This window comes from Drosophila simulans, chromosome 3R, assembly GCF_016746395.2.
Source record: "Drosophila simulans strain w501 chromosome 3R, Prin_Dsim_3.1, whole genome shotgun sequence".
NCBI classification, from domain to species: Eukaryota; Metazoa; Arthropoda; class Insecta; order Diptera; family Drosophilidae; genus Drosophila; species Drosophila simulans.
Genome location: NC_052523.2, coordinates 21,259,776 through 21,281,836, shown reverse-complemented (window position 1 = coordinate 21,281,836; position 22,061 = coordinate 21,259,776). Strand labels below are relative to the sequence as shown.

Below are 22,061 nucleotides of genomic sequence, written 5' to 3'. Positions count from 1 at the left end.
CAACATAAATAAGTCTACCGAATACCGCATTTCGATAACTTACGAATGGCAGCCCTGCAGTCCGATAATCATAACAAACCCACGGCAATAAAAACAAGCAACTCGTATCTCTTGTTTTTGCTGAAATTATAAATTAAAAAGCCATGAATTTAAAGTATAAGCGCCGTTACGAGAGCTTAAAACGCTCCGTCAAGAGTTATCTACTGGTAAGAGCTCAAAAACTTGGGCGAATTTATGCAAACTTTTGTGTATTTACTAGAAACCTTAAGATTCCTACTCACATATATGTTTACATTATAGCGTTAAACATTTACGGGGAGTTATATGATCTATTAACACTAGAATACCAATTTCAGGAAAACGCCGCCCTCACGGATGAGATCTGTCGCCTGCAGGCCGAACTATCTGTGACCCGATCCCAAAGACTTTACTTAATAGAGCGCCTCATGTTTCACGAGGGCTTGGAGAAATCCAATAGTGGACGACCCAGTGTCTCGAATGGAAAAGCCGACGCCGCTGAAACCACGAAGAAATACAGTCCTGTAGTTTCGCATAAGAACCCCAGCGAAGATAAGCCAAAAAATGTCACAGTTGTACGGAAAAAGAAGCCCATGTTTCCGATGAACCTAAATAACGTATTGCTCCACTCACTGGGCGAGATAATATCAGTGAATCCCAATTTTCACACCGAGAGCTGGATATATCCCGTGGGCTATGTGGCCACACGAATCTACGCCCATCCTAAGGATCCACGCAAGAAGTGTGTGTTCACATGTAAGATTTTAAATAACGCCGGGATTCCTCAGTTCCAAATAATACCCGACAATGATCTGGATGGAGTTTTCTTCGGAGAAAGCGCCAATATGTGTCACATGGAGCTTTTGAACTCCATTCAGCGGTCTCCCTGTGTTAAAATTAAAATACCCTTCGACGTACAGGGCGAGGTCTTCTTTGGCTTGTCAAACCAAAAAACACAATCGCTCCTTATGATGGATCCTGCCTTTCATCAGTGCACGAATTTCAAGGGATTCGCGGTGCAGAATGTTCAGTCCTTAAATAGCGCTTCTTTATCCTTTGAGACGCTCCAGGGATTTCTATCTTGATAAGGTTTTTAAGTCTGTTTTACTATTTAATTTTAGAGAATAATATGTTTATAATATAAAGTAGAATTTTATTTCTCTGGTACGATCGTTGCAAGAAGTACATATTTATGTACCTAAGTATGTACCTGGTACATGATACGAAAACATTAAAAACCAGAACCAGATGATGCTGCATGATGATGCATTTGTTTCAATTCCATTTCATCCGTTTCAAAATATACTTTCTGGCGGTATACTAAATATGAAATTATTACAATTTTTTAGGCAGATTGGTCTCGTTAAATAGATAACATATTATTCTTAAAACTCAATTACAAAAGTACAATTGTTGTCAACTATCGACTTTTCCATGGAAATGCCGAAAAAACAAGCTGGCAACCTGCCGAGACAATCGGAAATACAACCCTCGGAACGAAACATATGTACACAACACCTATCTGAAAAGTATTAAACAATATTTTGGGAAAGTTGTTTTGGCTAGCGTTTAATAAAACGACATCGCCACAGCAGCTAAGGATATAGCCAACCAGCAGAATCGGAATCGGTAGAGATGGGGAGCATAGAAAAGGCGTGTATATCGGGATTTCTATGCCGACTGTGTTCAGAGATGCACCGCACAGTAATACATATTTATAGTGATCATGGCCAGCGTTTGTGTCTTGTTGAGAAAATCAACGGTTACCTACCAATTACAGTGAGTATTGCCAACTAATGGACGCTGCCGAAAAGGCGGAGCTACACACAAAGCGCGTTCCCATCGTCAAGGATGTTTGTGTGTACCCAATGGCAGCCATTCCAATAGTTTTTCCCAACTTTCAGCATCTAGTGAAATAATTTATTGATTTATCACCTACTGCTCCATTGCACCAGATATCTCCGACTGATCCATTGCCAAAAACCATATGCAAATCATGTCTGCATCGCGTGGAGCAGCATTACTCTCTCCTGATGCGTCTGACACGGATGCGGGAGGAGCGAAAGTTTAAGTTAATCAAATACAAAGCACAAGTAAGTAGTAGTAATAGTGTTCCATATAAGAATATTGCACTCAATACCTATATCATTATGCAGAGAAATCCCTCGATATCCAGCGTGGAATCGGAAGAGGACGTGGTGAGTTGTACAGCTCAATCTATTGAGGAGGCATCATCTCACCCACTTCGTTTGGCTTTTCCAGATAAATTCAAGCTCGGTTCACGAGTGCCCCAATCGGAATGAGGAGGATCAAGCGACCCGCCGCAGCGAGTCGACGAGCACCGCAGCCGAAACTGGTCCACAGACCCAGGAATCCCAAACCCCAATCCCAAAGTCAAGAAAGACCGCAGTGTCCAGACGAAAGAGCAGCGAAAGGCACGATGCCAGTGGTGCTGGCCCCAGCAATAGACACCGAAAGAAAGAGACTGGCACAGGCAACTCGGAAACGGGTAGCACTACTCGGGAAGGAACCCATGCAGATTAATGACTGCTAACCTCGTCTCTGGTCGGTGGAGCTATATATACGAGTACTTGACTATGTACATATATATAGACGCGTTTGTGTGTACGTACGTTTAGATTGGAATAAAGTAAGCATTTTATTTAATTGTCTAGTAAATTTCGAATACAGATGATAAGTGTACCATTTAAACGGGATTCTTACTGCGGATTTCGGGGTATGTTTTACTAAGATAGCGCATTTCGTGGTTGCCAACGCTTCTCTCACTCCGCTCAACGTGGCATATCCACTTTGCTTACCTCAATCTTATCGCAGCACCATTTTAGTGGCTAAATTCTTTTCGCATGATAGCAGCCAGTTCTTTGTTCCACTAAGTTTGCATGGCTTGTGGTTTCAGTTGTATGTTGCTCGATATGGGAGTACTCCTTGGTTCACCGATTGAAGCATACCGAGATAACCATGTACCCATGTATCTCGTTAAATTGCTTTCCATTTCATTCTTCACACAGAAACTACCAACACAAGAATTATTTCAGCAGTTTGTTAATTAAACTATTTCTTTAATCGTAATTAATGAACATGTAGGGGTAGGGATAGTAGGTTCCCTTAACTTATTTGAAAAAGAAGCAAATACATAGATTCGTATCGGTGCCTGTAATACCAGCAGATGTTTGAACATTTTATGTATATTCTTTCTCGATATGTGTTTCATGAACCCCGTGACTCTTGCTCCAATTCATTTTAAACCTCGTCTGTCTTTGCAATGTTCGTTTTTTATTGAGCCTAACAATACGCACGATTCGCTGAATACTTAAAATTGTCAATCAGAATGGTATTATGATTACTTAGTTTATCTTGCTTTTCCTATCACTAATGTTTCCTGCCATTTACATACATATGTATACGCCAACCGATCAGGTGCATACGTATATAGTGGGGAAAACACTTGTGCTTGCAATTGTCGTTACATCTTAAGTTAGTAAACGTATATTGTTTTCAGTTGCGGCTTCAATTCTGGAGGTATCACTGGAGTGTGTTCCACTTTTCGAGTAACTAGGCGCTTGAACCGTCCACTGAATTGCTTGCGAAATCCCTTAAAGCTGCTCTTATCACTTGAGGCCATCATGTCCTGGAAGAATGAAGAATATTTGATAAGTATAAAATTTGGTAATATCTTGAAAACTCCGAAATAAATTTACTTATTATGTATAATATTTACTTAGTTACACGCTGATTGTGAGTCATATTCTGGTTTTGCCTTATCGCTAATGCATATTTCAAAACTGCAAAATTCCTAGAGCGTGTCAAGTGACTTTTGTTGATTCATTGAAACAGGGAGTTTCCTGAATGTAAGGTCAATGTAAGTGTTTCGCCAAAAAGTCCTTGTACGCTTTATGAATATCAGTGAGATTTGCAAATGTGCATACGAGAAAGTGAAAACCGGAAAACAAAAGTGATTTAGCCCTTCCTTAATTATAAACATACGATCCGAGTGAATTTGTAATTTATGAACCCCAGCTGACCTGCGCTTGTGTTTGCGATTCTCTAATCTTATCTTCGAAATTCCTCGGAATGGATCTATTTATGGCCGAGCGTGCCCAAGCAAAAGCCTATAATATATTGCCAAATGTCCGTATGTACATGGGTTCATACCGCCATACATACTAATGACTTAAATGGCAATTGCTGAAGTGCAAACAATTTGTTCCCCTTTATCTTCCGCCAACACACGAGCACAAAGACTAGGAACTAACTATACTACGTACAGACGGTCGCCCGTGGAGTATCTAATAATCGTTACGTCATGATAATCTGCACTGCGGCGGAAACTTGTGCGAATGGCGAATGGTGGGTGGGCTATCTATTACACAGGAACTATGCAGGCGAATAAAAAATAAACAAAAAAAAAAAACAACGCCATAACTCAAAGATATATCTCTTTACAATCCTAATTTGCTCGAAAATATATTATATACCATATCATAAAGTTGTTTTTGATCCTAACTCACATGATATTCCTACGCTTTTACTTTCAGTGTGGACTTACCGGACTCAGGCAATTGTAGATGTGCGGTGTGGGCGCCTTTGGGGGGAATGTCCACTCCGTTTGGATGGAGCTCCCATTCCCGTTCCCGTTGGCGTCACAAACAGCTGGTGCATTACTGGTCCTCACGAACGTAACGCTCTGGGTTTGTTTGGCAGGTGCTGAAGATGACGATGGTGTGGCGGATGCGGATGCGGCAGCGGATGAGGCCTTGGCCCTCGACTTGCCCTCGCTCGATTCCTTCATTCTTATGTGGTCGTCCCAGTAGCGTGTGAATATGTTTTTGGTGTGCTGGACGTCGGTGGACGATGGATGGTGCTGGTGCTGGTGCGGATGCGGGGTGTTCAGATAGTCGGTTACAGAAACATCACGTTGACAACATTTACTGCGGACAAGACGCATCGTTAATTTCCCAGTGATACCCTCGATCGGTGCAAAGTTAGTTCATTTTTAAGGTACACGCGTATCACAGATGGTTTCTATTATATCGGTATGATATGTAAGACATTTGCTATATGGCTAGCTAAATGTCGAGATGGCGACGGCGATTTCGACCATTGGCGGAAGTGGTTTTCGCTTTTCGGTATACTAATGCCTCGCCTGACTGTTTTGTTATTCGTAGTTTTTATTTTTTGTTTTTGTATTCGGGTTGTTTGCAGGTAGGAGCTGTGTATTTAGCAGCTACGCAGCGTTACAGCGCGACTAGAATATCGATTTTCTGTACTTGGGCTGGCGTTTTGGGTGGTGAGTTAGTCATGATGGCTGCGCACTATACTTTTTAGCTCAGCCCCTACTCCGAAGTTTGGTTATATTCAGCGGTTCCTTTGTCTGTTGTGTTTGTTGCTGGGTTTTGGCCAGTTTCTCTATTGCGACTGCCTTTCCCGAGGTGGTGTATTTATAGGAATGACACTTTTCATCTTTTCAATGCTAGACATAACTTACACAATATATCAAATTTGTTGTTTTTCACTAGGCCAAGCGGAGGAAAACCGAAACGGAAAAGCAGAATAGCGTAGAAGCAGTAAAGCAGAAAAACAGAAAAAACAGACAGACGTGTCGAGTATTTTCTAGTCGTGGTGCTCGTGCAGGGGAAAAATGCGATTAATGCTGGCACTCTTCACTACAACCACACATCCACACAAATGCGACCGTTGAATGTCTGCACATTTTCTTGAACTGCTCTACACGTAAGTACGCACATTAGATTCGACTTGGACTTCAGTTCGGTTCGGATGGCAGCGAGTATCTGAATCGCACAGAACTCGCACTCGACTGAACAAAACAAAAGCTACGAATCTGACTCATGTGCGCTTGCTTGACTACAGCCACAGCCAACCAAAATCTCAATCGAAAGTCGCTGCGAATGCGAATGTGAGTGTAGTGCGAGTGTAGTGAGCTCTCTCGATCTACCGATATCGATATACCGCACCATACATATATACTTCGATTCCCATTCCCACTCGTATTCGTATTCGTATTCGTAATCGTTTTTGTGTTCGCATTCGTGTGTACTCCTCGCTCTTTTTTCAAGACCTTCTGACGTCAGCTGACATTTAGCAAGCACTGTGTTTTCACCAACACCAATTCGGGCACATTTGCGTGTATTTGGGTATCGGCGGGTGTATAAATAGCGTGTTTTGAGTGATTTACCCAAAGATACAAAAAATCCAGGTTCCGAGGAATACGCTTACGCCAACGATGACCGCTGCGAAACAAAAAAAAAAAAAAAAAACTGCCTAACAACACGATCGCGAATCTCACGCTTTACGAAACGAAACGCTGCTTTAATTTGAGCGTTCCACGCCAAACCATCATCGCACTTAAGCAATTGGCTAGATTGCTAGCCGAGTTAGCCCCTGAACTGCGAGCCCAGTTGCTAAATGGGCCGATCTAAATATTTTTGTTTGTTTGCGCGCTAATTAATTGAAAGCAATCAAGAGATAGGATATAGGTATTGTCTGCGTTGTGCGCCAGTGAACAATGGATCTTTTGCGATATTAGGTATCTGTATCTGCGTGTTCCACTTCCACCGTTCCAGCCAAAACCAAAAGAGCTGCCATGTTTTGTGGCGTTAGGAATTGCAGCAGTTGAATTTTCGCGCCCACTTTTCCGCTAATTGTTGTTATTCGACTAATTCAAAAATGTCGTGTTTCATTCGGTGTTAATATTAGTTTTATTTCGACTTATTTTTCTTTTTCGCCGGCTCTGAACTGAATATTTTGGCCACCTTTTTGCCAACAAATAAGAGAGCAACCAATGCGAAAATACCCAAAGTCGCCAGCGATGTTATGTTTTCAGCTGCAAAATAACTCTGCAGTGGGCCCAAAAATTCGTTTCTGAAAAGTACGAAAGTTAAAACATTAGCTATTTGTTCATTGTTATTGGGATAAACGTTGTATAGTATTAAATTCGATCTTCTCAAACCAGGAACTGTTTTAACCAGGGTAAAATTGATTATTGTAATATTGTTTATGTACAAACTGGATATTATACAACGGTTACGATTAACATTTGGTTCGATATTAATCAACGGAGTGATATTAACAATTGTTTTATGCTCGATGGTGGAATCAGTGTCTTTGTTGAATACCCTCAAACTAGCGTTATATGCAACCGTGTACCGGGGACCAAGAATCAGTATTTGTTAACTAATTGTAATTATTAATAGGTTTACAAGTTTTATCTTGGCTCACTTACTAAACACATGTATCAGTTTCTCACAAATCCCTATAAAAAGGTCATAATCGCACTTTGAGTTTAAAATTCGATCGATGGATAAATTTAAAATCATTTAAGCTATTAAAAGGGATACTTACACGGCACTGGGGATTGCGGGCACTGGTTGAGGATGGCTCTGGGTATATCCTTTCTCAGCAAACTGGACAAAGGCCTCGGGACTGTATTGCTTGGCCGAGTATTTGTACATCTTTCCTTGCCTCAAGCTGTAATGATTATAGTTTATATAATCTGTTCTTAGAAACAAGCAAAACGATGATTGCTTACAAAATAAAAGCCGGTGCTTCCAATACTCCCAGTCGCTTAGCAGTTGAGATTCCAGACTCCAAGCTGTTCATGCGGGCAATATTCAGCTTTCGCTTCAGCTTTCCGCCCACGGATTCCCAAACGGCATAGAGCCGCTGACAGACGGTACACTCGGCCGAAGAGCTGGAAGTGGGTGTAGGTAAGCATATGTGCACATACATATGTACATCTCATGACGCTTAGATGGCGACCTCAACGCATGACTAATATAGCTTACAAGAAGATAAACCAGTCCCCGGTAGTGGCACCCGACGAGGCTTGAGTCAGGTGCTCGAAGTTGTCGTCAGAAAGCTCTTTGACCGCTGGCTCCAAGTTGTCATTGAAGAAGTCTAGGATTTCGTCATCGTTGATCTCGCCGTGGTAGAGAATGGGTATTCCTCGCCTAAAGAACACCAGAGCTGGCTCCTTGCTGGGGTCGTAGATGGACACCAGGTTGCTGTCTACCGACTGGACCACAATGGCCGACAAGGTCTCCTCCAGCTGGTCACGTATCTTGGTCACCATGTTCTCATATTCCACGCAGCGCTGGCAATTGTTTTTGTCTGCAATTAAGTGTGCTCGTTAGCCAGTAACCGGTGTGCCATCCTCCATATGCACAGTGGACACGTAGGCTGGATTTCTCTGGCTGACTTCTCTATTAATACTCACTGAATAGGACAACCACATTGCTGCTGCCGGTCAGGAGTTGAATCAACTCCGTATCGTCCACACGCCGCAAATCCTGGCCTGCAGCACAGCCCAGACCCAGGGCTATAATAACAACCGATACTAAGTGCAGCATTATCTGGCTGTGGATCTGCAGCAGCGGAGTTGATCACTGGCGAATGCGAATGAATCCGATCGCAACTTGGATGCGGACGCAGAGTGAGCCCGGCTATCGATAGTCTGCGAAATGTATCGTCGCCAGTGATGCGCAAGGTGACAGCTTTCGAACCTAGGTACGTTTGCAGGTACAAATCTGTACCTAGGCTAATATTTTGGTAAATAGGAATAAACTTTTGTTTAACTCGACTTGAACTGCTTAATTAGTACTGTTCAAGAACCTATTTTGGCATATCAAGCCATAATTTACTTGTGGGTGATGTTGGATCGAGAGCACAAGAGTAAAATACGAAATACTTTTATTCATAAGATTTTAACAAATAAATAATCAAGTGTAATACAATTTGTAACAATGCATTTATAACTAATTTTGGTATTGATCTACGAACTTCTTCCTTCAAAATTTTCTATAGAGTTAATTACAAAATCATAGAGGTTTTCAATTTGTTGGGCTAGTTTATCTGTAAAAGAAAGAAATATAAATATTAATAATTACTGCTTAAATCACTATATAGAAACACCTTACCCTTATCTGTCTCTACAAGTTTGCTCTCCATTCCATCGCTCTCACCAGATCCAGACATCATGTCATCCTTAAAAATGTTTTTCAGCTTCGGCAGAACCAAGAGCAAGAAAATCAGGCCGATGAACTTGACGATTTTCTTGAATATCAACAGCTTGAGCAATATCTTTCCGAGCGTATACAGATTGATCTTGGACTTAAGCTTTTCCAGAAGGGAGTCGTGCGAGTGGTAGGGAATGAACGGAGCTGGCTTGTAAAACGGAGGAGGCGGTGGCCCATAGGAAGGATAGCCAGCTGGAGGTCCATATTCAGGAGGAGGAGGCAGATAGTTGTTGTTAGGCGGTGGCAGGTAGTTGTTGTTCGGCGGCGGATTGTACTGGTATCCATTGTTCGGCGGAGGCAGGTACTCCGGAGCAGGAGTGGCTGGAGGCAAGTAGCTGTTGCTCGGCGGGGAGCTGTAGCTGTAGCCCCCACTATCGTTGCCTGATAAATTCAAAATAATCTTATGAGTTAAGCTTTTAAGGATAATCCAAGACGTTAATCCAATGACTTCTGTCATAAAGATTTGAATAGTTGTTTGTACACTGAATTATCTTTTTAAGCACTCAGTGCCAATTGATAGTACAAAAACACATATATTTGTAAATTTATAATATTAATTTCACTTTCAGTTTGCTGGTCTATGAGTTTTTCAGCACTTTAGAATTGTTTTTGATCCTTATTATGTTTCACACACCGAAATCCAATGAGTTCGAGCTTTGGATATCCCCGGAATAGCTATCTCCAGCACAAGCGCAGATGCAGGAAGTGCATATAATCAGAACGACCAGGTATTCGGTACGCATTTTGCGATCGCGTTGAGATATGAGTTAAGCGGTTCCTAAAAGTACAATAAACGGTTTGCCTGCCGTCCGTCTCTTTATAAATTTGGGGCCGAAAACATTGTGGCAAAGAAAATATCAGGTGGACGGACGGACGTGTGTGCAAGTATTTATAACTGCCATCGCATTTCCCCCGAAAGGCTTGGCCCCCACTTATAGGGCATGTGTGCAGCGTGGAGCCGGAGTGGAGGAATTGGATTCACTTGTGTATTCTTGCAAGAAATGTGGCTACCGTCTCACGTGCTGTTCAGTATTCATGCTACGTGCAATCGCTTGGATTGTGTTGGAGATTTCGAAAGAGACGCACAGAGTTCAATACAACTTTCACTACCCAACTTTCAAAAAGCCTGGAAATAGCAAACCGCCTATATTATATAGTGTTCGCCAGTTTGTGTTTCATTTGGGCATTTGACACCGAATTTTTGACAAATTGTTAAACCCGTTTTGTGGGAATTGCGGATTTGCATAAGTGACACAAATTGATGACATTTCGTACGAATGTAATACTTTTGAAGATACTTTGGAATTCTGTCAAAGATTAAACTGTCATATGTACGCAGTAACTACTGTTAGCTGTTTGAATGAAAATATGATGTACACCGTAAATCTTAATGGGCCTTAATGGTTTTATGTCGGCGGATATGCTTATAATATAGACGACGGATCTTCAACTTGGTTAATGTGCCACCACACCTCTTGAATTGTTAATTTCGAACTGCATTTATGCGCATTTAATTGCAGTTACACTGAAATTTCAAAACTAAATTAAGATATTGGGATAAATAATAATATTCAGGATCAAAGAACTTTAAAACATTAAGAAGTTTCAAGCTTTAATGTTATTGCTTTATTAATATGATATATTAATATATAACCTATTACTTTTTATTTTCTGTACTATCTAATTGTTTATATCTATTTAACTGGTCATTGTACTCATGCTATAACCGTTACTTTTTATCTCGACCACTGCCGGAAGTGACCTAATTATGATTTTGAAACCTAAAGTTAATAAAATATAAAAGAAACGAAGCTTAGCTATTTAAATTCTTCAGGGGTATTGTATTATTCAATGTAAGCGAAATGAATAAGTATCATTTAAAAACATTGCGGATTTATACATATATATCTTTGAAATATAAACGAGTACGGTCACTCAAAAGCTGATAATCGAAATGGCCTAGTTTTCGCCAGGCGGTACGGTCACACTGCGCCTTGACTCAATTAGTATTTACAATCGGAACGTTGATAAAAAGTGAATAAAATTGTTGCATCGCAGGCGAAAGTGGGATCAAATGGACTCAGCACAGGAAGACGCGTCCAGCACGGATGTGTTTCTGGTCACGGCGAACGTTGGCAGCCTGTTCGAGGACGTAAGTGGCCGTTGGAACGGATGCGCCATGTCCACAGGGCTAGGAAGTATACATGTTTACGTACGGCCCATACATACACGATGCGTAAATCGCATATTTATGTATGGGCCCAGTGACATACATAGATATGTATATCCGAATCCGAGTTCCCAAACAAATTGGTATTCAGCACATTCAGCGCCCGTCGATAATCGAATTTCCAATCCAATTTGCAGCCGGAGAGGCTTCTGCAGCTATGGCTTAGCGAATTTCTCGCCAAGATCGCTGTCGCGCAGCCCCGTTTCCTGGCCCTCCACCTGCAGGAGGTGGGCGGCAAGACCTACGAGAAGTCCATGGAGTACGTGCAGGAGTTCATCAGGTGCCTCTGCGATGCCCCCGAAATGGGCGACTTCACCTGCGTACACATCTTCATGGACGAGGACTTCAAATCGGCCGAGCACTTTACGGTGGGTGGGTGAATCGTATTTCTAGGTCAATCGGCACATCAAAACCCAATTCGGATGAACTAAGGCGTTGCGCACATATTGTTCAATTAAAATTGCGCCGAAAGCCTTTTAAAAAATATGAATTAAGTCACTGGGCTTAGTCATGATAAATGAGTCTTGAATTGACGTATCAACATACAAAAAAGTTATATCGGGTTAAACCCAATAACCACATTATTGTATTATTATTTTTAGGCCCTTGGAAGTTTGTACTTTGTGCATAAGAATGTTGCTTCTCTGAAGATCTGGAATTTCCTAACCCACAGCTGGGAAGAAAGTCTTCAAGATGTCAAGGATAAACATATATATTCCGGAAATATTGAAACTATTGCCACCAAAGAAAAGTCCAAGTTCCCACAGCACTTCTTTCCGGAGGTACGTTTAATGCAAATCATTAAGTACTGTTCATATTCTTACTATATTCTATTCAGTGTAAATGGTCCCGAAAAGGTTTTATGCGAACCCGATGGGAAATCAATGGCACCGTCATCGATCTAGTCAACATTCACTTATTCCACGATGCATCCAATTTGGCTGCATGCGAAAATTTCCCCTCCGTTTATTGTAAGACGCGCAGAAGAGCTCTAGTTCATACCATTGAAAGGTGACTGTTGCTGCTGCCTAATCTTTTAGCTAATAATAAGTAAATATACACTGAACAGGTTCCATTTGGACGAACAGAATGGCACTGTGCCATTTTTCCTCTTTGGTGATTTTAATTTTAGATGTGACACTGAAGGCGTTGTGAAAGTAAGTTAAACCTTTCAAAAATTCCGAGCATAAATGTAAAATTCGTTCTCTCTTAGGAATTAACTGAAAACTTGACCCCTCATCGCGTTCAAAATGTCAAGAATGAGAACGATAAGATCCATTATCGCAACTCAACTGGAAACAACGTACTTACCGTTGGAAAGAAAGAATTTAGTCATGCCGACCATCAACTCAAGTTCAAAGAAGACTGGGTAAGTAATGACATTCCTGACGCAAAACACAATTACTATGTTTCCCCTTATTTGTAGCTAAAGAAATTTGACAGAGAACTGGAGCCACTTAAAGACGTTCTAGTCGAGTATCCAATTAAGTTCGTTCCCTCGTATCCCTTCGAAGAAGACCCAGAAATGCCCACCGACTATATGTCTACGCGCTGTCCAGCCTGGTGCGACCGGATTCTGATGAGTCCCCAAGTCAACGAGATTATACAGAGCGATGATTGGACATATGGCATGATTGGAGAAGCTGTCTGCATGGGCGACCACAAGGTAAAGTTAATTAGTAGCGCCTTTCAACTCTCCCATTTTAGTAACTACAGGAGCAATCTAAAATGACTTACAAAACCCGATTGCCTTTAGCTCTTGCACCAATTTTGACAAATATTCTTGCTCTTCGCTATTAGAAGCTTCATATGCTCCTTTCAAACGTCTTACACAAACAGGCTGTTTCTAATTCTGCTTCCATTTCTAACCACTATGTTTCCCCTTCGGCATGGAGTCGCTTAGTCCACTTGTAGTGCGCTTACTATATCCTTTAAAATATACATTTTATCTTAAAGAAACTAGAAACTGTGGAGAAAATATTAGTTCTTTTTAATATCAGCACTTTACAATTCTAGATGAATCTGCAAGGATATTTAAGAGCTTCGGTTTATCGAAGTAAGTTTGAATAAGGTAATCAATTTCGTAGTATAGATTCTAATCTGAACTTAGGTCAAGCGAAATGGCAGGGAATCATATGTATATACCATTTTCTAAAGAAACTTTCTACTTCAATCGGTCTAATAATTATTATCTCTTCTTTTTTGTCATGTAGCCTGTTTACTTAACTGTCCGTCTTAAACCAAACAAAGGTACTTATAGATCTTGTGATTGCAACTACACGAATACTTACGCCAAGCCCAACAATATCTCAACATCACCACTGCCCGCAGTCAAACTGAAATACTGTCCCTACTCAAATAAGCTCTTTGAGGATATAGCGACCAGTTCAAAGTTGATCGTTGACACGGAAGCTCGCAACATGTACAATTCCCTTAAAATTAGCCAAGACGCGGAGGCGAGCAGAACGACTTCCTCGAACTTCCCGAATATTAGTATTAACATAATCGATTCCGACAATATCTGCATGTGCCTGTGCGCACACCTTTCTAGCAATAGTCTGCTGCAGTTCGACGACTGCAACCGAACTGGCGAGGCCATTTGCCCCATGTGCCGGAACATAATCAAGAGGCAGCCAGTGGCGCATCGCTATAAGCTGCTGTCCAAGCGCCTGATGATATCGCAGGATATCATAATTAACCGAATAGACACACAGCATCTGAGTACGGACTCGGAGCGACAGTACGAGGATCCGTACACCCCGGAGAGCACCGAGTCACATTCGCCCTATCCGGAGGTCACTAGCTCCTGCACCTCCACCTCGAGCAGTTCGCGCAGTCCCTTCGAACGCAGACTAGCGACGGACAGGCTGGCGACAGAGAGCAAAGCTGGCGATTCGGATATATCGCCCTGTCCCGAGGTGCGAGATCTCGTAGCGGAGAAGCCCGCCAGAGGCACTGTGACGCCTGGTCAACTGAAATCACGGCTAGAGACTTTGAAGCGCTTATCCATCAAAGACGAAGCCCAGGATGAGGGCGAGGACGCGGTTGATGAGTCGGGGGCGGGTGGTGATGTTGAACATGTTGGCGCTGTTTGCCCCCCAAACGCTGCTCCAATGCGCCCAAAACGCCGCTCTAAAGTTATTCCTATGTGTTGTACTATCAACTAATTCCAGTTTTTTGTTATTTTTATTTATATTCTGTTGCTAAGAGAAGTATTTTAAAGCTGGCGATTCAAAATACCGCTTGTTAAAACGCTACGCATTATTTTATACTTATTTTATATTAATTTATGTAGTAAGAACGATTCAAAGATTTCTTTGCATCTGCATGCACTAAATCCATTTACCAAAACAATTAATGGCTATGTCTGAGTCTTAGCTTCAATATTTTTTTTACTTAACTTAAGTAATGAAATCTCTATATTCTGCATCTTCGAAACTCATTTTTCAACATTAATTACTATATTGTACCAAATCGAAAGGTAAAAGTTATATTAGTTTTACAATGACCTGCGCCGGAAGCTTCGAACGCCAAGGTGCACGAGATATCTTTGAATTTACGTTGTGTAAATATATATAATTGTAGACCCAATGGAATCGTGTGTAAATATGTCGAGCGAGTGTAGTTATAATCTTGAACTCATGTGCATTTAAAGGCCATACCGAAATCTCTTATATTCATCTTATGTACCCTGTTCCTTTTCGCAGTGAAAGCGATTCAGCCTAAGCCCGTATTAAACTATTTCTTTGAATCTGTGTTTTAAGTATGTACATTGTTTATTATGTGTTCGTCATCTTTAAGAAAATAAATTACTTTTTTATACCTCACTTGTCTTCTTTTCTTTTTCTTTTCATTTATATATTTTCCGTAAAAGTGCGATTCTTTTTCAGTTTTCTATCACTAATCAAAGTTGCCAGCGGACCGAACAAACATTTTTGTGGATCAAGAGTCCAGCTCGCAGCATCATTTATGAGATCTCTTCAAGTCCTATAATCCTATATTTATGCTTTTCTAGGCCCTGCGGATCCCACAGCTATATCGAAGCTACCGGAGAGCTTGGCGAACCTTGTGAATCAGGCGCTAAACGACGAAAGCCTGTGGATGGAGCAGTCCGTGGTGGACGATTCGAGTGCATCGAACAGCTCCGCGGCCAAGTCGCGCTATATCTTGATGAAGAAGGGAACCACAAGTCCGTGCAAGGAAGACCCCGACGAGGCAGGCGCTTTGGCCGCCAAGAGCGACGGACTGGATACCGAGAGTGCAATGCTGCTGAAGGAAACAACCGTCTAGGGGAATCGCAACTTTTAACTTATGCCAGCTGAGCCAATAACTTGTACCGTGTGGTTTTGTGTTATGTACCTGTTATGTTAAACGCGTCCAATACGAGCTATTTATTTGTCACACCGCCAAGGAATGTGGAGAGCAGTCGCAGTAATAAAATATACATACGTGGTAGTTGCATTTATTTCAGAAAAACGTTCAAAAGATGAAAGGATGAATTCTAAAGCAGGCATTTAAACACAGTTCCACGCACGCATTAAGACTACGGCTAGGCGACTATTCGATGAGTTTTTTGGCTTTGAAGTACCTGCGGAGGTACAGAACTTGCCACGTCGCCAAGCCGAGCAGGCAGCACATGCTGAAGATGCTGAAGAACAGCACGCGGCTGTTGGTCTTCTCTGTAGGCAGAATGCGAACAATAATTAGACGGGATTCTAGGGCATTTCGGAATCTCACTTACCATTGGTGTCGCGCATTTCCTCCTCCCGCTTGCGCATGAGAACGAAATCACGCACAATGGAGTCGGAGAGATCCTCCAAACGCTTAAGATCAACTTCAAGGGGCTTCAGTTTGGATGCTTCGCCAATCTGCGTATGTTTCAAGGATTGCAAGTCAATTAAATATGCCAAAAGGACATATAAGAGTACTTACGCCTTCGTAGCTCTTGGTCTCCACTCCCTTTTTGGTCAAGAGCGATACTTCCTGTACAACGCCGCGTTGATCTGGACAGAAACCGAAACGTTTATACATATCTGCTATAGGAGTTTACTGTAAACTATAACTTACGTGCAGGAACTTTGGATATGAAGCAGATTTCGTACGTCTCGTACACCTCGGACATGAAGCTGAACTTGCCCTTGGTGATGTGCTCCTTCTGCGACAGGATGTGTCCCTTGGTGTCGCGTGCCTGTTGGTCGCAAATTGAGTGCGTTAAGTGCGTGGAGTAGGTTAAGTACGTGTACCAAGCGGTAAACTCACAATGTAGTCGATGATCTGGCCGGGTACGTCGGAAACTTCGTACTCGCCCATAACCAGTTGGTTCGCCTGGATGTCTTCCTTGAGGCACTTCTGGGTGTTCGGCGACAGCTTGAACATCACCGCATGGCTGCTCCAGGCACAGGCCATCAGTAGGCACACAATAAAAGCCGCCCTCGCCATAGCTAACAATTTAAATCTAACAAAATCTACGGCTGACAAAGATGAGGTGGCTATTTTATAGAGCTGGCACAAGACCGATGTTTTGGCAATGATATCGATGCGTCTAGAGTTTTGACAGCCCTGGTTTGGCGCAATCGGTACTAAATACTAAAAAATACCGCAACTTAACTATGTCTCTCAAAAATTTTAACTCAAGTTTATTTTAATAGAATACCATCTAATTCAAGTTCCAAAACACTTCCCAGCTTAATATGCCACAAGCTCGCATTTTTATCACACAGCCGTTAAATTAGTGTTGCTAATATCGCTTTGTCTGCGCAACGCCGTTCGCGTGAAAAGTGACGGCTTCGGAAGCGTTAAGAATCCCGTCAGTGTATTGGTTAATGTGCGTGTGGTGTCAGTGTATGTGGTTCTTTAAGTAAAAAAATATATCGGAGTTTATAAAAACTTTTAAGCAACAAACTCTGCCTGCCTTGTGTTTTTATATCATTTATTTTAAAAAGGGGTAATATAGCTACGAGCAGCCAACCGAATCGGCGCCGCCATACTAAGCCATTTCCTATTTGCAGGCAAAAAGTGCAGCAAATGTCAGGCGTGGATCAGGTAATTGTATTTTGCATACACACATATGTACATATGCTCGATTCGATTTATGTCGGGATTTCGCAGGAAGATTTTCCATTGTTAAGCAGCGATTATTGTTCGGATATAGAGTGGCTGGCAAGCGATACGATACGATAAGTGTATTAACCTGCGTTGCGTTTCCGTTTCAGATGAAAATACCAGGAAACACAGGTATATAACCTACCACCACAGACAGAGCGTTTTCCCATAGACAGGAACTACTCGACGGCCGAGTTTTCGATCGTATTTCTTGCTTAATGTGCGGTTTTAATGCGATTTTCTCTGTTTACCATGCCCCACAATGCAGCTAAATCGGTCGAGGAGCGCAACATACCATGGAGTCAGCAAGTCGATGAGGCCTCGTACGAAAATCTATCCTCTCCCACTCACGATGAAGTCTCTGGTGAGTTCTTCGACTATAATAAATAGTTGGGTTCCCAAAAGCCAGCTAACCCATGTCTATTCCGAATCCTCCACACCGCACCTTCCACCCTCCACCCACCCAGGCAACGACAACTCCATGCAATTCCAATATCCGCCGTTCAACTTCAAGGAGAATTGCAACACTCCATGGAATAATATGAACAAGGGCCGAAAGGCGAACGCCAACCATGGTATGTATAGCAGTTTTTTTTTTTTTTTCCACCCAGCACTTGACTTGCACTCGGCGCGTAATCGTTCTCACTAACTGGTTTTTCGACTCTGCGAATATGCATAAGTCGGTGCACCGGGAAGTCGGGATTAGTCCGATTAGCTTCCGATTGGATTCACTTGGCTCTTTGTAGCTTATAATCTAGCATAACTATCTTAGGTCAAGATATGTAGCTTTGCGCCATGGCATAGAACAATCCAAAACGAACGCTAATATAATTTATATTTTCATAATTTTAAAACAATACCTTTCACAAGACCGACCATCATTTACTATTAGCAAAGTTGCTGCACACCAGAATCTAAGGAAAATTGGTTTTAGAGTCAATTTTATATATATGTAAGTTGCATTGCAATCAACGCTACCTTTGCCTTAAGAATATCCTCGGCCCAATCCTCGGAAGCCATATTCCGAATAGCCGTGGTCAGGACCTTCTGGAGGTTTTCGGATTGCTTCTTGAAGATGTAGATGATTTCGTGGGTGGTTGCGTTCGGCTGCTTGGCGCACCAGCACTCCATGTTGGTGACCAGACCCAGCGAGGCGTATGGAATGCCCGCCTCCTTGGCCAAAATGGCCTCGGGACACAGGGTCATGCTCAGCAGATCGGCGCCCCACTTGCGGAACATATTGTTTTCGGCCACGGTGGAGTAACGCGGTCCTTCGAGTGTGAGCACCGTGCCGCTGGATCCCGTCGGGAATCCCAGCTCTTCGGCGGCACTCAGAAGGTGCTGCCTGGTGCGTTCGCAAAAGGTGGGATTCATGGGCACGTGACAGACGCCCAATGGACTACCCACGGCGCCGTCGTAGAAGGTCTGCGCACGTCTGGATGTATAATCTATCACATCGTTGGGCACCACCAAGTGACCCGGCTGGAAGGTGTCCCTCAGCGAACTGAACGTATTGGTCACCAGGATGTGGGTGCAGCCCATCTTGCGCATGGCCCACACATTCGCCCTGTAGTTAATGTTGCTGGGCATGATGTCGTGGTTGCGGCCATTGCGCGATAGCAGGCACACATTGACGCCTTCTATCTGGCCATCGATGATCACATCGGATGGTTTTCCAAACGGCGTGCATACTGCATACTCCATGCGCTCCGCCAAGTAGATGGGCTTGTCCAGATTGGCCTCTCCAATTATGCCAATTTTGATGGGGATGGTGTCCTTCTCAAGTTCGCTCTGCACTTCTAAATCCGCCTCCATTGCAAAAGTAAATTTGGATAAATTTCGTAAAATCTGCTTGCCAGAAAGTAAAACAAAAACGAAATGTTATTCAAGTTGCTGTGCCTCCTTAAATTTTTTTAAATGCATTTTCACCCACAGATAACGCAAGTTTCTTTGGATGTTTCAAGAAATCATAAACTCGAAGTGTGAAGGTTTAGCGTATGTAAATAATTAATGTAATGTTTGTCTAAGCAATCAAACTTGCTTGAAGATTGTTCTGACTGTAGTCCTTTACGATATTTGTAGATTCATATAAAAGACACGGACATAGTATTCCCAATAACACACGACGCGACGAGCATCAAGTAAATCCTTGGAATTCCAGGAAGCCAGCAGCACAGGTACTTAAAAACATAATTTTTTTTCTATATTGAAACCATATTTCGAATAAATGTTTAATGTTAACTTTTCGTAAAACCCCTAAGTCGTTTCGAAATGAAAACGATCAGCCGTCTACAAAACTGGACAACAGAACAAGCGATGAAGCACAAAATCAAGAAGTTGTCGCCGCTCCCAAGAAGACAACCTGGGCCTCGATTGCCTCCCAGCCAGCCAAACTAACATCCAGAGTGAGTATCTGACTCCTTGGGCCACCGGGCAACCCCACTTATATCCTGTCTATGTTCACAGGCAGCGTCCACCACTTCCAACAGCAAGAAGAAGGGACCTGGCATGCCACCACCACCCATGGTTCCGGGAAAGCACAATTTAGATGTTAACGTATGGGATTTGCCGAACAACAAACCACCTCCTGTACCATCTCCACCCTCGCCGATCGACTTGGGCTATTCCGATTTGAGTTCTGACTTCTCCATATCGAGCAACACGGCACCGCCGTTGGGCGCACGAGCCGAGAAAGTGCACAAGGACACGGAGAACTTCCTGAAATACGAGCACAAGGGCTTGGGAAATAACAATAACTTCAGCAGAGCCAAGGTTTCGCCCACGGGACCAGTTCGCCGGAATCTGGGACCCCAGCAGCCTGTCCACCATGCCGCCCCGCGTCCTGCGACCAATGCCGGTCCATTTGGCCCACCGAACGCCAGACGACACGACGGCGGGCCGCATCCAAGCCGGAACTCGGAGCGCTCGGGCAACTATTCCAGTTTCCGCGGCAGCGAGTTTGAGAATGCTTCTAAGTTCGAATACCGCGACGAGAACCAATCACGACCGGTGGAAGCCACATCTGCAACCGAAGAGGTGCCTGTCGATTCCCAACTCGTGTTGGACGAATTAAAAGACAAAAACAATTACAATCCAAAAGCGTTGGACTTGAAAAAAGCCGGATCAGCCAGGTAAATTTGCTATATTTGATTTTAAAGGTGGTTTTTGTATACTGATGCTTACTTTTATCCTCTCAGATTCTTCGTCATCAAATCGTATTCCGAAGATGACATCCACCGCAGTATAAAGTATGAGATTTGGTGCTCAACCGATCACGGCAATAAGAGATTGGACGATGCCTTCAAGGAGCGACACGAAGAGGGCGGCAACATCATGCTGTTCTTCTCTGTGAATGGATCTGGCCATTTCTGCGGCATGGCACAAATGATGACGCCGGTCGACTACAACTCAACGTCGAGCGTCTGGTCGCAGGACAAGTGGAGGGGCAAGTTCAAAGTGAAATGGATATATGTCAAAGATGTGCCTAACGGAATGCTGCGTCACATTCGACTGGAGAACAATGAGAATAAGTCGGTGACGAACTCGAGGGACACCCAGGAAGTGCCCAACGACAAAGGCATCGAGGTGCTGCAGATTTTGCACTCGTACAACCATTCAACGTCCATATTCGATGACTTCTTCCACTACGAAAAGAAGCAGGAGGAAGAGGTCTCCTCGAAGCGTCCGCCAATGCATGGGCCCGATGGCAACAACCACGCGCCAGCCCCACTCGCCCGCAGCTTCAATCGCCAGGCGGACGACAAGGACAGGGATCGCGACGGACGCGGCGGTATGTCACAAAAGCACTTCAATTCTGGAGGAGGAGCTGGTTTCCGTAATCCAGGCCATAGGGGCGGCGCCGGCAGTGGCGGATCACACAACAATTACAGCGAGTATCGTCGAGGCTTCGACATCCATAAATCAAGCAGCGACTATCAGTTCAAGGACCGCGATGGGCAGGACTTTGACAGAGAAAATGACTTTGGATCCCACTACGGGTCCAATAACCGAAAAAATGAATATCAACACAATAATACGAACAAGGCCAGGTTAAAAACCCGAGATCGTGATTTTAGTACTGAACAAATTAAAATCGGCGTGCGCTTTAAGGTGGGTTCAATCGCATCTATTGATTTAACAATTAACTAATTATTGAAATCGAATTTGTTTGCTTGCAGGACACGGACAAGGATAAAATGCGAAGCAATGAATATTCATAAATTTACTGAGCTGCTGCGGTAGAATTCTTTTTTAAATGATATTGAATGGACTCCCACAATCCGTTGAATTGCTTAGAGACGTTAAATTATAATTTTTAGATTTTTTAACCATTGCGTGTACAAGATAAAATCCCGATTCATGGCGAGCATATAAAACGAACATGTGGGATCTAGGATTAACGATTAAAGTATGATAACATTTTTACGTAATTATTTATTACAATATTTATATAAATCTATTGACGCTCACATTGAACAGTTCATAAAAAATTAATGATCGATTTTGCCGATATATATACAACATTTATAAACACCAAGGAGTCTGCTTCAGCCATTCCTTGTAGTTGCACTGTAACAATTTATACAACTTATTTGAATCTAAAGTGTACACGACTTATGTATGTATAATATAATTAAAGTAACCAATCCATCAATTAC

The 22,061-nt window shown here is 42.8% G+C and overlaps 9 protein-coding genes across 16 annotated transcripts; 4 read left to right on the top strand and 5 right to left on the bottom strand.

Moving 5' to 3' along the window:
* The first annotated feature begins 34 nt into the window (after nucleotides 1-34).
* LOC6729525 (transforming growth factor beta regulator 1) lies at nucleotides 35-1,267 on the top strand. Its single transcript, XM_002104797.4, has 2 exons — nucleotides 35-206; nucleotides 357-1,267. The coding sequence occupies exons 1-2, from the start codon at nucleotides 144-146 to the stop codon at nucleotides 1,101-1,103; spliced, it is 810 nt and encodes a 269-aa protein (XP_002104833.1). The 5' UTR covers nucleotides 35-143; the 3' UTR covers nucleotides 1,104-1,267.
* A 187-nt stretch (nucleotides 1,268-1,454) lies between these two features.
* LOC6729524 lies at nucleotides 1,455-7,524 on the top strand. Its single transcript, XM_002104796.4, has 4 exons — nucleotides 1,455-1,797; nucleotides 1,974-2,111; nucleotides 2,175-2,216; nucleotides 2,281-7,524. Exons 1-4 carry the CDS (start codon nucleotides 1,654-1,656, stop codon nucleotides 2,560-2,562), a joined length of 606 nt encoding a protein of 201 aa, XP_002104832.1. The 5' UTR covers nucleotides 1,455-1,653; the 3' UTR covers nucleotides 2,563-7,524.
* Nucleotides 3,292-6,203, bottom strand: LOC6729523. Of its 3 annotated transcripts, none has more exons than XM_016177498.2 (3): nucleotides 5,525-6,199; nucleotides 4,586-4,967; nucleotides 3,292-3,667 (listed from the first exon to the last, which is right to left on the bottom strand). In XM_016177498.2, exons 2-3 carry the CDS (start codon nucleotides 4,826-4,828, stop codon nucleotides 3,515-3,517), a joined length of 396 nt encoding a protein of 131 aa, XP_016036199.1. In that variant the 5' UTR covers nucleotides 4,829-4,967; nucleotides 5,525-6,199; the 3' UTR covers nucleotides 3,292-3,514. The 3 variants fall into 3 exon arrangements, with proteins under 3 accessions (XP_016036199.1, XP_016036197.1, XP_002104831.1); XM_016177496.2 differs by having other exon boundaries at nucleotides 5,782-6,199; XM_002104795.3 differs by having other exon boundaries at nucleotides 4,586-6,203.
* Nucleotides 6,737-8,497, bottom strand: LOC6729522 (thioredoxin domain-containing protein). 2 transcript variants are annotated; one of them, XM_039294648.2, is made up of 6 exons: nucleotides 8,273-8,497; nucleotides 7,842-8,166; nucleotides 7,586-7,747; nucleotides 7,399-7,524; nucleotides 7,280-7,309; nucleotides 6,737-6,918 (listed from the first exon to the last, which is right to left on the bottom strand). In XM_039294648.2, the coding sequence occupies exons 1-5, from the start codon at nucleotides 8,403-8,405 to the stop codon at nucleotides 7,300-7,302; spliced, it is 756 nt and encodes a 251-aa protein (XP_039150582.1). In that variant the 5' UTR covers nucleotides 8,406-8,497; the 3' UTR covers nucleotides 6,737-6,918; nucleotides 7,280-7,299. The 2 variants fall into 2 exon arrangements, with proteins under 2 accessions (XP_039150582.1, XP_002104830.2); XM_002104794.4 differs by lacking the exon at nucleotides 7,280-7,309.
* A 231-nt stretch (nucleotides 8,498-8,728) lies between these two features.
* LOC6729521 (protein TRACHEARY ELEMENT DIFFERENTIATION-RELATED 7) lies at nucleotides 8,729-12,747 on the bottom strand. Of its 2 annotated transcripts, none has more exons than XM_016177495.3 (3): nucleotides 12,613-12,747; nucleotides 8,973-9,452; nucleotides 8,729-8,907 (listed from the first exon to the last, which is right to left on the bottom strand). In XM_016177495.3, the coding sequence occupies exons 1-3, from the start codon at nucleotides 12,644-12,646 to the stop codon at nucleotides 8,828-8,830; spliced, it is 594 nt and encodes a 197-aa protein (XP_016036196.2). In that variant the 5' UTR covers nucleotides 12,647-12,747; the 3' UTR covers nucleotides 8,729-8,827. The 2 variants fall into 2 exon arrangements, with proteins under 2 accessions (XP_016036196.2, XP_002104829.2); XM_002104793.4 differs by lacking the exon at nucleotides 12,613-12,747 and adding an exon at nucleotides 9,706-10,153.
* Nucleotides 11,015-15,756, top strand: LOC27206430 (inositol polyphosphate-5-phosphatase A). 4 transcript variants are annotated; one of them, XM_016174741.3, is made up of 9 exons: nucleotides 11,018-11,223; nucleotides 11,439-11,669; nucleotides 11,904-12,083; nucleotides 12,140-12,312; nucleotides 12,371-12,458; nucleotides 12,515-12,670; nucleotides 12,728-12,967; nucleotides 13,515-13,551; nucleotides 15,317-15,756. In XM_016174741.3, exons 1-9 carry the CDS (start codon nucleotides 11,146-11,148, stop codon nucleotides 15,589-15,591), a joined length of 1,458 nt encoding a protein of 485 aa, XP_016036194.1. In that variant the 5' UTR covers nucleotides 11,018-11,145; the 3' UTR covers nucleotides 15,592-15,756. The 4 variants fall into 4 exon arrangements, with proteins under 4 accessions (XP_039150580.1, XP_039150581.1, XP_016036194.1 ...); XM_039294646.1 differs by lacking the exon at nucleotides 15,317-15,756 and having other exon boundaries at nucleotides 11,015-11,223; nucleotides 13,515-15,128; XM_039294647.2 differs by lacking the exons at nucleotides 13,515-13,551; nucleotides 15,317-15,756 and adding an exon at nucleotides 13,318-13,464 and having other exon boundaries at nucleotides 11,017-11,223.
* LOC6729519 (transmembrane emp24 domain-containing protein bai) lies at nucleotides 15,748-16,839 on the bottom strand. Its single transcript, XM_002104791.3, has 5 exons — nucleotides 16,561-16,839; nucleotides 16,369-16,489; nucleotides 16,234-16,304; nucleotides 16,043-16,169; nucleotides 15,748-15,980 (listed from the first exon to the last, which is right to left on the bottom strand). Exons 1-5 carry the CDS (start codon nucleotides 16,738-16,740, stop codon nucleotides 15,859-15,861), a joined length of 621 nt encoding a protein of 206 aa, XP_002104827.1. The 5' UTR covers nucleotides 16,741-16,839; the 3' UTR covers nucleotides 15,748-15,858.
* Nucleotides 16,840-17,058: 219 nt separating this feature from the next.
* On the top strand, nucleotides 17,059-22,060 carry LOC6729517 (YTH domain-containing family protein). The gene is made up of 10 exons (XM_016174743.3): nucleotides 17,059-17,245; nucleotides 17,310-17,343; nucleotides 17,514-17,535; nucleotides 17,672-17,767; nucleotides 17,871-17,978; nucleotides 19,486-19,580; nucleotides 19,665-19,808; nucleotides 19,870-20,534; nucleotides 20,601-21,513; nucleotides 21,582-22,060. The coding sequence occupies exons 2-10, from the start codon at nucleotides 17,326-17,328 to the stop codon at nucleotides 21,621-21,623; spliced, it is 2,103 nt and encodes a 700-aa protein (XP_016036190.1). The 5' UTR covers nucleotides 17,059-17,245; nucleotides 17,310-17,325; the 3' UTR covers nucleotides 21,624-22,060.
* On the bottom strand, nucleotides 18,037-19,374 carry LOC6729518 (purine nucleoside phosphorylase). The gene is made up of 2 exons (XM_016177494.3): nucleotides 18,382-19,374; nucleotides 18,037-18,317 (listed from the first exon to the last, which is right to left on the bottom strand). The coding sequence occupies exons 1-2, from the start codon at nucleotides 19,216-19,218 to the stop codon at nucleotides 18,282-18,284; spliced, it is 873 nt and encodes a 290-aa protein (XP_016036191.1). The 5' UTR covers nucleotides 19,219-19,374; the 3' UTR covers nucleotides 18,037-18,281.
* Nucleotide 22,061: the final 1 nt, after the last annotated feature.

Coding starts and splice junctions, on each gene's coding strand:
- LOC6729525 (XM_002104797.4), top strand. CDS start 144: ATGAATTTAAAGTATAAGCGCCGTTACGAGAGCTTAAAACGCTCCGTC. Junction 207..356: donor CCGTCAAGAGTTATCTACTG/GTAAGAGCTCAA, acceptor TACCAATTTCAG/GAAAACGCCGCCCTCACGGA.
- LOC6729524 (XM_002104796.4), top strand. CDS start 1,654: ATGGGGAGCATAGAAAAGGCGTGTATATCGGGATTTCTATGCCGACTG. Junction 1,798..1,973: donor ACGGTTACCTACCAATTACA/GTGAGTATTGCC, acceptor CCATTGCACCAG/ATATCTCCGACTGATCCATT. Junction 2,217..2,280: donor TGGAATCGGAAGAGGACGTG/GTGAGTTGTACA, acceptor TGGCTTTTCCAG/ATAAATTCAAGCTCGGTTCA.
- LOC6729523 (XM_002104795.3), bottom strand. CDS start 4,984: ATGCGTCTTGTCCGCAGTAAATGTTGTCAACGTGATGTTTCTGTAACC. Junction 3,668..4,585: donor TCTACAATTGCCTGAGTCCG/GTAAGTCCACAC, acceptor TCATTCTTCCAG/GACATGATGGCCTCAAGTGA.
- LOC6729522 (XM_002104794.4), bottom strand. CDS start 8,405: ATGCTGCACTTAGTATCGGTTGTTATTATAGCCCTGGGTCTGGGCTGT. Junction 8,167..8,272: donor CAATGTGGTTGTCCTATTCA/GTGAGTATTAAT, acceptor ACTTAATTGCAG/ACAAAAACAATTGCCAGCGC. Junction 7,748..7,841: donor GGGGACTGGTTTATCTTCTT/GTAAGCTATATT, acceptor ACCCACTTCCAG/CTCTTCGGCCGAGTGTACCG.
- LOC6729521 (XM_002104793.4), bottom strand. CDS start 9,814: ATGCGTACCGAATACCTGGTCGTTCTGATTATATGCACTTCCTGCATC. Junction 9,453..9,705: donor CTCGAACTCATTGGATTTCG/GTGTGTGAAACA, acceptor TGAATTTATCAG/GCAACGATAGTGGGGGCTAC. Junction 8,908..8,972: donor ACTTGTAGAGACAGATAAGG/GTAAGGTGTTTC, acceptor TTTCTTTTACAG/ATAAACTAGCCCAACAAATT.
- LOC27206430 (XM_039294646.1), top strand. CDS start 11,146: ATGGACTCAGCACAGGAAGACGCGTCCAGCACGGATGTGTTTCTGGTC. Junction 11,670..11,903: donor AATCGGCCGAGCACTTTACG/GTGGGTGGGTGA, acceptor TATTATTTTTAG/GCCCTTGGAAGTTTGTACTT. Junction 12,084..12,139: donor CACAGCACTTCTTTCCGGAG/GTACGTTTAATG, acceptor TATTCTATTCAG/TGTAAATGGTCCCGAAAAGG.
- LOC6729519 (XM_002104791.3), bottom strand. CDS start 16,740: ATGGCGAGGGCGGCTTTTATTGTGTGCCTACTGATGGCCTGTGCCTGG. Junction 16,170..16,233: donor AGACCAAGAGCTACGAAGGC/GTAAGTACTCTT, acceptor AAACATACGCAG/ATTGGCGAAGCATCCAAACT. Junction 15,981..16,042: donor GGAAATGCGCGACACCAATG/GTAAGTGAGATT, acceptor TTCTGCCTACAG/AGAAGACCAACAGCCGCGTG.
- LOC6729517 (XM_016174743.3), top strand. Junction 17,979..19,485: donor AAAGGCGAACGCCAACCATG/GTATGTATAGCA, acceptor CGATATTTGTAG/ATTCATATAAAAGACACGGA. Junction 20,535..20,600: donor AAAAAAGCCGGATCAGCCAG/GTAAATTTGCTA, acceptor TTATCCTCTCAG/ATTCTTCGTCATCAAATCGT.
- LOC6729518 (XM_016177494.3), bottom strand. CDS start 19,218: ATGGAGGCGGATTTAGAAGTGCAGAGCGAACTTGAGAAGGACACCATC. Junction 18,318..18,381: donor AGGATATTCTTAAGGCAAAG/GTAGCGTTGATT, acceptor AATTTTCCTTAG/ATTCTGGTGTGCAGCAACTT.